Raw genomic sequence first — 11046 nt, 5'->3', positions numbered from 1 at the left:
AAATCTAGTTATTCTACTTGAACTTAAATGAAAATACACTAAAATGCACATAAATAACCACTTACAAATAAGCAAATCAAGCACTTATCATTTACCTTACTTTGACTCTATCATATATGCATCTTGTATCTTTATAATCATTCTTCCACTATTCTTGTAATTCATCATTACCAATCACTCCGGAAAGAATAAAATGTAAAGGCTACACATCTACGAATAAAAAAATTGTGATTTTTGGTGTTCATTTTTGACTAATACTCTATTTTTTTTATTCAGGCCAATATAGTATAAATAGTATCTAATATTGGTTGAAACTTTCTTTTGGTGGTCCTCTGTGTCCTTTTGGTATAGTGTTTACTTAATTGTATTTTTAAGTCATATATATCGTACACAAATGCAACGAAACTACTCTATACTAACAGAAAGAGGTAAAAGTTGATTTGTCATGGAAGATTTGTCTAAATGTAATTGAAGGGGTCAGGAACTAAGTAAGTTATATATGTTGGTGGTAAAGTAACAATTTTTGTTAAAAGATTATTATCCTACATAATTTTCATAACAATTTTTTTAGGTGTGGAGGGGCTTTTCTTTCTCGCCCCTGCTTGGTACGTCCTTGTCCGACTGAGATTACTTTGAAAGAAATATTTCTGGTCTGAAAATGAGAAGTTTCATTTTGTTGCATACATAAATCATTATACACTGTCATTAAAAAAAATGTTTTGTTATGCTACCAAGTCTAAATGTACGGTAGTCTTTATTTTTCATAATTTTTATTTTACATATGATGTGCATCCAACTTGCTTTATGTAAAATAATCTTTTACTTAGTTTAAGAAAATGTAATCCTTCTCCTATTTAACCACCACAACTAATAAGAGGTGACAAAAGACCTTTTCATCTATTTTTTCTTAACATGGTTAAGAACTTCTGTTTTATTGAGAATTAAACTAAAAGTGCAGTTCGCCATTTAGATGGCCAAGATGGATAATGGTTTGGCCACAGAATGGTTAGTCAAGTCCATATAAAACGGGAAGAATGGAGTACCATGTTATCAGGAAAGTCAACTTTTGAGCTCTTCATCAATTTTACTGCCGAATCGTAGATAAACATATGTGGATTGGATGGAGCATCATATTATCAGGAAAGTCAACGTTTGAGCTTTTTATTATTTTTACAGTAGATGAAATTCTTGACTATCAACTTTGAATGATATATTTGCTGAGTATACCATTCTATACAAACCTATTTTGATAGGTGACCACCCATTGACATTTAATTCTCTCTTAAAACTTTTTATGCTCTACCTAACTCTTAGAAATGTAATCCTATTTCATTCAAACCATTTATATGCACAAAAATCAAAAGTCAAGATTGATTTAGCTATTAAGTGTAAGTTAACCTTATTAAAGTGGTAGAAGTTCAAAGGTGCAAAGTGGAGTTAATTCTTTTTTCAGAACCTTGTCAAATGTGTTTCATTGCTTTTTATTTCTTTTTAGGCAAAAGTGTTTCAAGATTTCAAGGTTTTTCATTATCCCACTATATAACAAAAGAAATTCTTGTGAACTTTGAATGATATATCTACCGTGTATACCACACCATTCTACACAAACCTACTGTGATAAGTGGCCACCCATTGAGGTTTAATTCTCTTTTAAAACCTTTTAATCTCTACCTGACTCTTTGAAATGCAATCCTATTTCATTTAAACCATTCATCTGTAGAAAAATCAAAAGTCAAGTTCGATTTATCTGCTGAGTATAAGTTTGGAATCTTGTTAAAGTGGTACAAATTCAAAGATGCAAAGTTGAGTTAATCATTTTCCAGAACCTTGTAAACTGTATTTCATTTTTTTTGGGGTAAATGTGTTTCAAGTTTTCAAGGTTTTCCATTATTACACTATATAGCAAAAGAAATTAGGAATGGCAGTAGGGCGGGGGGAATTTCCCTCGCCCCTCAGTCCTCCTACCTGTCCCCGCCCTGCCCTACCCCGCTACCCCCACGGAAGCACCCGTCGGGCTAATAAAAATTTGTCATACAATTTCATTGTAGTCAAATTTGAGCAAAGAATAAAATACTTAAATGCCAACACATGACCAAGTCATTATCCATTGTAATTTCATAATTGAAACCCATAAAAACAATTAAAGAAAAGTTATTTGAATACAATTCAACATGATGAAACAAATACAATTAAAATAGTCAAGTTTTCACTTTTGAGAAAAGTACAATCATTAAGTCATTATTGTGTTTTTTTTTTTCTGAGAAAAAAATGTTATTGTGTTAAGTGTAATTACGAATTTAGTATAATTGTATTAGTAAATTTAATATAACTAATTAATAATTTCTATTAGTAGACATATACTATTATGAGTATTTGATAATATCAACTATATTACAAATACTAATCATTTATATTACAAATGCTAATGTGCATTATATAATACTTATAACTAATAATATCATTATTATAAATTTGTAACAAATTAAATATTATATATAAATATATACATATATAGATTTAATTTTTTTAATGGGTGGTGAGGCGGGGGTTTACTCCCTTGCCCCCTGCCCCATTTTTTAACGGCGGAAAAAATCCCCTCCCCGGCCCATTAGCCCGTGATCATCCGACCTAGTTGTCATCCCTAAAAGAAATTCTTGGCTATCAACTTTGAATGATATATCTACTGAGTATATCGCACCATTCTACTCAAACCTATTGTGATAGGTGGCCACCCATTGAATTTTAATTCTCTCTTAAAACTTTTTATGCTCTACCTAACTCTCAGAAATGTAATCTCATTTCATTTAAACCATTTATATGCAGAAAAATCAAAAGTTGACATTGATTTATCTGCTAAGCACAAGTTCGGAACCTTGTTAAAGTGGTACAAGTTTGAAAATGCAAAGTGGAGTTAATCCTTTTCCAGAACCTTATTAAATGTGTTTCATTTTTGTTAGGTAAATGTGTTTCATGTTAACAAGGTTTTCCATTATCCCATTATATATGAAAAGAAATTCTTGGCTATGAACTTTGAATGTATATATGCTGATTACACCACACCATTCTACACAAACCTATTGTGATAGATGGCCACCCATTGATGTTTAATTGTCTTTTAAAACTTTTTGTGCTATACCTAACTCCTTGACTCCATCCTATAAATATGGTCATTGAACAAATTATCTTCACCATCTAACTAATTTGTTTCTTCCTTCTTCTTTTTTCAGCAAGCCTTTCAACATACAAAATGGCAAAAGGTTCAGCTTTAACATCCATCCAAATTTCCCTTTTGCTATTAGTAGCAATCTTTGTTTGTTCAGAAGCTAATCATCGTGACCGTGATTATTGCTGCGGTGGAAAGGAAACAAAGATTACTGTGTACCTTCAACTGTTTTCAGGCGGACCAAATGCCACCACTGTCGCAGTTGCCGGCGCCCCTGGTAGGCCGAGAACTCCCACCGAATTTGGAACCATTTATGTTAATGATTCTCCCTTTACAGAAAGCATCAGCATCAATTCTCCAACTGTTGGTCGAAGCCAAGGCCTTTATGTAGCTTCATCCCGTGATGGACTTTACTCATTTGACCCATTTTCCTTCATTTTCACCGACGGACAATACAACGGTAGCACTTTGGAATTCCAAGGACTAGGATATAGCATACAAAATACTTCGGTGACTGAATTTTCAGTACTTTCTGGCACCAAAATATTTAGGTATGTTCGTGGATATGCAACCTTTCTGGCAGTTCGACAAATACCAGCAAGGAATTATACGGTTACAATGGCCAATATTACCATAAGGCGATGCTGAGGAGGATGGGAAGTTTGAATAATAAAGTGAAAACCAATAATTAAGAAAGCCAATAACAGATATTTAGTTTTATTTCAGACCATATACGTACGTGGTGGTCTCTGTTTCTTTATGTACTTCTGGTTCATTCGACTATCTTAATAAGAACTCCATCCGGGAGGATGGGAAAAAATAAATAATAAAAGTGTTAAAATATGTCTTTGACATCCATGTGAAATCATTTATGGTGCTGTCAAATTTTGAGAGCTACATGGACATTTTTTTTTTTACCTCTTGAGCATCCTAGCATATAGCCCAACTATTGAGTTGTATGTTTTATTAGTCAAATTCGTAGCAGCCATTTCCATTCAAATACTATTCGTTCGAAGGCTTTCACATGGAAGAATTTCTCCTATAAATAGAGGGTTTGGCAAGGCAGTTGGTGTGGCACTTCTTTTTACGTCTAACCTCTTCTCATTTTGAGTTTGCGTTTTTTTGTTTTCCATTCACACTGTTGCTTTTCCTCTAGCATTAAATGCTGATTGTCCTTTCAAACAACCCTAGTTTTGTTTGGATTTTGATATGAAAAAAAAAAATCACACAAGTTTACTTTAATCATCTATTTTATTCTGCGGAACTCTAACCCAATGATGCTGCTCATGTATTGCCAAACAAAAACAGCATAATCATCTTTCATTGCCAACACACAAGCTGGGACATTAAAGTTGAAGATAATTTTCGAAGCTTTGGTTGGAAAAAAATGCTACGATACCATGTTATTAGTCCAGGCTATATTCTCATAATTTCTCATTTATGAATGAACGAATATCGGATGCACATTTTTATGATGAACTTGTAGAAGTTCTTGCAAGATAAAATAATAACCATAAAAATTACACTTTCACTGTTCAATACTATACTCATATTCTGCTACTTCAGCACATATATGCTATATTTTTATTAACATTAAACTACATTTTATACAATAACCTACCAACAATTCTCTCCAATTATCCTAATTTAATAAAAAATAACTAGCTCACAATTATTTTACATATTATAAAATTATTTCCTACATCAATACTTACAAAACAAACTTTACAAAATATTTTCAGACAAACATACCATTAACACGGGTCACATATGCTCACCCTGTGCGTAGCGCAGCCTCCAGACTAGTAGAAATTATATTGAAAGTCAACTAGCAATATAAATTATTGCTTCAAGTCTATTTGCTTTAAAACATTAATCATTTAGGCATACATTAAGAGATCATAATTCTTTCTGGCTGCGTTTTGATTTTAAAAGCATGGCTTTGACCTTTCTGTTCTTAATTGTTGCTTGGTTCCTTTAAATATTCTCTTTTACATCATTTGTTCTCGGATCAGCATCTAGAAACTTGGATAGTGAAAGTTATATCGTACCAATGAAGTACAAAGTCCTCAATCAGGCAGTCTTCAAGATATCAGTGTTGAGTCGTTCACGTATTGATCAGTGTTGATTGTTCAAAGTAATATTTAACAATTCATCCTTTCTTTCTTCTTGTAATCCTCACCTTGTAAAGTTCATTCGAGCCTTTGCTCGTACTTGTAAATCTTTTGTCAAGTAATACAACCAATTATCGTTTCGAGAAAAGAAAAAAAAAAGTAATCCTCACCTTTAAAGGTTTGCGGAGTTGAAGACGGTGACGTACTAATTAATCAACTGCAAAGTCCAAAGACGTGTCTCTCTTGACTGACTGACTTGGTTTACATTTTCTTCGTTTATTACATTAATGACACGACCTATGTTTATTGAAGAAAGAGGAAGGTAAGTGCAAGAAGAGACATAATTTCATTTTCTATGTGAAGGATAACATATTTCACTTAAACAAATATTTTGCAAAAGTTCAAAGGATTTGACTAACGGTTACATACTCTCGTTATAAGTGTTTATAAGACTATAATTAATTCGGGAAAGCCTCTAAATGCTAGGATTGTAGTAACGGTAAATATATGTATTCATATAATAAGTTATGTGTAATTTAAATATACTAATGAGTTACTACTAGGCACCCATTAGAAAATCAAAGTTCAAATAATAGAAAATAATTTGTTTTTTCATTATCGAATCAAATAAGGATTTAGCCTAACATTTAGGACAAATAGTGGATAACATTTAGGACAAACCACAATAACAAAAAAGAAATTTTATCTAATGATACAATATTTTATATTCATTCTCAAGTTAAATAGAGATTTAGCATGAAGAAATTACTGAAGTAAAGAATTGATTTTAAAAGGTAGGATATGGGGTGTAGCTGATTGGTGAAAAAATCAAGCTTTACTTTTGCTTATGGTGTTAGTTACTAACTACTAGGATTAGATTCCGGAGGTTGAATTTGATAAAGTTTTTGTGCTTACCTCTGTTTGATAACCCAATTCTACATTTAAATTTAATAGATTCAGATTTTAACATATTTAGATGCACTTAATAACTAAAAATTGAACATCTGAATTAATTAATATTAAACAAAACTTGCTTCCAAAAATAGATGATAAACTATTTACTTATCACTTATTATGATATATATTCAAATGTATCAAATTTAATATTTAATAATTCAGTAACTTAATGGAGTCAAACTTTGGTTCTCAATTTTTAGTTTTCAGCCTTCAGTTTTATCAAACACACTCTTAGAATCTGATCAATTAGAAGTGCCACGCTTTTCTAAGATAATTGCCCATTAAAACTGCTAATTTACTGGTTTCCCTAGTTAGGCACATAATGAAATTGAAAATGGCAGAAGAAAAATTTTGAAGTACCATAGTGCAACTACTAGCATGACTATCAATAATCTCCATGTAATTAGTTGAAACATAGGAAAAAATACAGAGAAGATAGCACTTATGAACAATTTTAATAACCAGGAAAAAAAATTCATTTTTCCTTTTTGTCAATTTAATAATGGTTTGACCGGTTCAAGATTTTCGCTTATTTGCTAAATTAATCGCTCTGAACTAACAACCAGAGAGTAAATTGACTCTTTCAGGTACCAATGGTTGCTTGATTTAGAAATCAATACTAAATATAATTCTCTTTCTTGCTTCTTTTGGCTTTTGATATCTAAAAAATGAAAACCTAGATAGCTGAAATTGATATTGTCTGCTAAAACCGAAGTGATTGGTTGTATTTATTAGCACTAGGAATGGCATTTCTTCTCAAAATTGATACCTTTTTGTTTAACGTTTGTTACCTAAATTATTCATTGGATGTCATTTGCGGACATGATTTCGAAAAGTCCAATTTAAACTGCATTATTGACTCAATCGAATATTAGAATAGGCAAGGAGCCCCACGCCTAAAACACAGTGGGAAGACTCTAGCTTTTTAGTCTCCCATCTCAACTTCGAAGACTTAGCCCCGTTTGGATTGCAATTTTCTGTCGAAAAATTACGTCGTTTTCTGTGATTACATTTTCCTATTACCTTTTTTCCTCGTATACATCAAATCGTTACAGTAAATTTTTCATAAAAAATCATGAAAAATGCAATCCAAACGGGGCAGTCTCCCATCTCAAACTTTTCCATCAATTAGACCAAGATATCATTAGTCTTCTCAACGTCCTTTCCTATCAATTCTTAGTCTTCCTTGTGAACAACTACCAATTCCTTGTGTTTTAGTCAATTTAGCTTAATAAAGAATTAAAAACTCCGCATTAACTATAAATCTGTCTAACGAGTGCATAAGAACACAATATGAGTGGACCTGCAAATGTTTATTTGGGGCGAATAAGGGCACAAAGAGCATTATCTGATATACCAAGTGCTGTAGAAATAAAAGCGTGGTAGAAAATTTTGAACTTGAGGATCTGAAGCAATAGACTCATGGGTGTGGGTGTTGAAGTAAGCATAACTAGAAGGGATGGAATCATTTTATACAATCCCAAACCAGTTCCCCTCGCGGTGAAAGAATAGATAATGACTTTTTATGCCAAAACGAATGGTGATCTCGATTCATTAAAACTTTCTTGTTGAGCTACCTACTTAAGGATTTGAAGACACCAAAAAATAAAAGGGTGAAAAAGATAAAAAGCACAAAGATCAGGGGTCTCGTTGCCCTCGGCGTCAATTAAAAAGACCAACCACTACCAAACAATCATGTACTAGACTGCTAGTAGTCTTAACAAATCCATTCCCAATTCATCAGTTTCTACTCAGAGAAATTTCCCAGGCACCTCATCGTCAATTGTTGCCCTCCCAACTGAAGCTATGACCTCATCAGTGGCGCCACTGCTTCAACCCCGAGATAATTTCTCAAGCGTTAAACTACTAGCAGAATCACCGACCTCGATTCCATCCCTTCTAGTTATGCTTACTTCAACACCCACACCTGACACCCATGAGTCTATTGCTTCAGACCCTCAAGATAGTAAAAAATTTTTATTCATATAATCTTAAACTCTCAAATTTTCACCATTGAATAAGTACTTGATGCGAAAAATCCATTTACACCCTACCAAATTTTTACACCCTACCAAATTTTCAGGTAAGTACTTGATGCGAAAAATCCATTTACACCCTACCAAATTTTGGGTAGGATGAGATGGAACAAGTTCCCACGTGCCATTACGAAGAAGAGCATCAAATTCTGTGGACATGGCTTGCCGCCATTGAGGATCTTTCAATGCTTGATTGACGGTGGTGGGCACAAGGGTGGGATGGTGGAGTTCAGCATTGAGGTTGAGTTTTTGAATGGGTTTGTGAATGTTGTGTTTGGACCGAGTAATTATGCCTTGAGGAGATGAGGGCGTCGGGTTGGTGGTTGTGGATATAGTTGCAGCTGGAGTAGGAGGGGAGGAGATGGGTGGTAATCCAGAACTGGATGCGGGTTGCGACGATAAAGGTTGTCCTTGGGGTTGAGAGGTTGTTGGGACGGAGGAGGACACAGAAGGAATGACAGGTAAAGTCATAGAACACCATTCGGATGTGGTGGAGGAGGTGACCCGAGGGAGGGTGAGATTAGAGTTGGCAAAGGGAAAACAGACTCAACAAAACGGACATGACGAGAGGTGTACAATCGGTTGGAGGATATATCAAGACAGAGATAAGCACTTTGAGTAGAGGAATATCCAACCAAGAGACAAGGAGTTGATTTGGGTTCAAGTTTGTGAGAGGTGTAAGGACGGAGCCAGGGATAGCAGAGGCAGCCAAAACTTCGAAGTTTATTGTAGTTAGGGACAGTGCCAAAAAGTTTAAGGAATGGAGACTCATTGTTGAGAGTAGGTGTCGAGAGACGATTTATAAGATATACGGCTGTGGAAAAGGCAAAGGACCAATAGGCCAGAGGCATAGATGCGTGAGAAAGGAGAGAAAGTCCAGTTTCAACAATATGACGATGGCGACGTTCAGAATAGCCATTGTGTTCAGGAGTATGAGGAGGAGAGGTGAGATGAGAGATGCCATTGATTGTTAGGAAGGAAGAGAGGGCCTGATATTCGCCACCATTATCAGAGTAAAGCGTTTTGATTTCACAGTTGAAGAATTTTTCAACCAAGGCCTTGAAGGAAATGAAAACATTACGAGCATCAGATTTGCGTTTCAGCGGATACAGCCACATATATTTTGTGAAATGATCAACAAAGAGAATATAGTATTTAAAGTTGTCAATGGAGTACACAGGTGAAGTCCAAACATCCGTGAAGACAATTTCAAGTGGAGAAGAAGTGAACAAGGTAGACACAGAGAAAGGTAATTTGTGACTCTTATTACAATGACAAGAATTGCAATGAGAGTTGAGAGAGGAAGAATTTGAGACATCCAGATTGAATGATGAGACCATGTGTTTGAGTGTCGGTAGTGATGGGTGACCAAGTCGGTGATGCCAGGCAGGGTATGTGGTCTTTGTTGTGGAGAAAGCAAGCAATGGTGATGAAGCCGAGGAGATGGGCCACTCATAGACACCATTTTTAGTTTGGCCTTGGAAGAGCATGGCTTTCGATTGAAGGTCCTTCACAAAGAAAGATGATGGTAAGAATTCAATAGAGGCATTATTTGATTTGCAGAACTGAGAAATGGAAATTAAATTACGTTTCATGGTTGGAGCACAAAGGACATTAGAAAGAGTGAAAGAGTGAGAAGAAGTAGGCAGAGAAGTTGAACCCGTGTGTGTGATAGGAATGCCAGAGCCATCTCCAATCATGATTTCATCTGGACCAGTATAAGGGTTGTGAAAGGAGAGGTTTTGAAGGTCAGTTGTAATGTGATGCGTAGCACCACTGTCCAATAGCCAAGGATCATGTGATGGGGAGTTTGAGGTAGCAACATGAGCTTGAGCTTGCCAAGGAGGGGGTGCACGAAGTGGCGGTGAACTGACAGCGCGTGATGGTGGTGAAGCATGAGGAAATTGTTGGCGGAAGAGAGTGCACTGAGGGACCACATGACCTTGACCACGGCACCACTGGCATTTGCCCAGAAATGGACGCATTGGTCGGTTGTAGTGGCTGGGAGCGGACTGCAAGGTTGGAGGACGAGCAGGCCATGGTGGGTGATTGCCCGGTGACCGCTGATTTGAGCGTTGTGTGTGTGTGAGGTGGGCAGAGGCTGGAAAACCTGGTGAGGAATTGCGCAAGGACAGCTCTTTGTTGATGAGTTTTTCATGGAGTTCATCAAAGGTGATGACCGTGTCGCGGCTGTTGACTGCATCAATGACAGATTGGAATGTGTCATCAAGGCCGTCCAAGACTTTCTCAATTAAGTCTTCATGATCAAGTGGTTTTCCAAGGGTGGCAAGTTCATCAGCTTTGGTCTTGATGGCTTGCATGTAATCGGTAACAGATTGTGATCCTTTGGAGATGTTCTTCAGGTTGTCCTTGATTTGTTTGATATGTCCACGAGAGGGACGAGCATAGGTGTTGGCGAGGGCTTTCCAAGCATCATGAGATGTTTTTGACTGAGCAATGAGCGGAACAAGGTTGGGTGACATCGTGCCCACCAGCGCGCCAAACAAAAGCTTGTCTTGTCTCAGCCATGTCTGATATGCCGGATTGGGGGAAGCTGCATTGTTGGCAGTGATGGTGGCAGGAGGAGACGGATGCGAACCGTCAATGAATTTGTGCAGGTCATAACCTATGAGGATGGCTTCGATCTGAGTTTTCCAAGAGAGATAATTTGTGGAGGTAAGTTTGATGGAGTTGTGGATGGTGATCAAGGTTAGAGGACTGTTTGGGTCATGAGTATTTGGGAGAACAACCTGAGTATTTCCAGTTGCCATGGATG

General features: G+C 36.0%; 1 protein-coding gene across 1 annotated transcript; it reads left to right on the top strand.

The window, feature by feature from the left end:
* Positions 1-3247: 3247 nt before the first annotated feature.
* On the top strand, positions 3248-3811 carry LOC140006863 (dirigent protein 11-like). The gene has a single exon (XM_072049531.1). It carries the CDS (start codon positions 3248-3250, stop codon positions 3809-3811), a length of 564 nt encoding a protein of 187 aa, XP_071905632.1.
* Positions 3812-11046: the final 7235 nt, after the last annotated feature.

The sequence above is a fragment of the Coffea arabica genome, chromosome 5e (assembly GCF_036785885.1).
Source record: "Coffea arabica cultivar ET-39 chromosome 5e, Coffea Arabica ET-39 HiFi, whole genome shotgun sequence".
NCBI lineage: Eukaryota > Viridiplantae > Streptophyta > Magnoliopsida > Gentianales > Rubiaceae > Coffea > Coffea arabica.
Note: the sequence above shows the minus strand (reverse complement) of the source record. Positions and strands in the feature narration are given on the sequence as shown.

Excerpts from the sequence above, each read along its gene's own strand:
- LOC140006863 (XM_072049531.1), top strand. The coding sequence starts at position 3,248 with ATGGCAAAAGGTTCAGCTTTAACATCCATCCAAATTTCCCTTTTGCTA.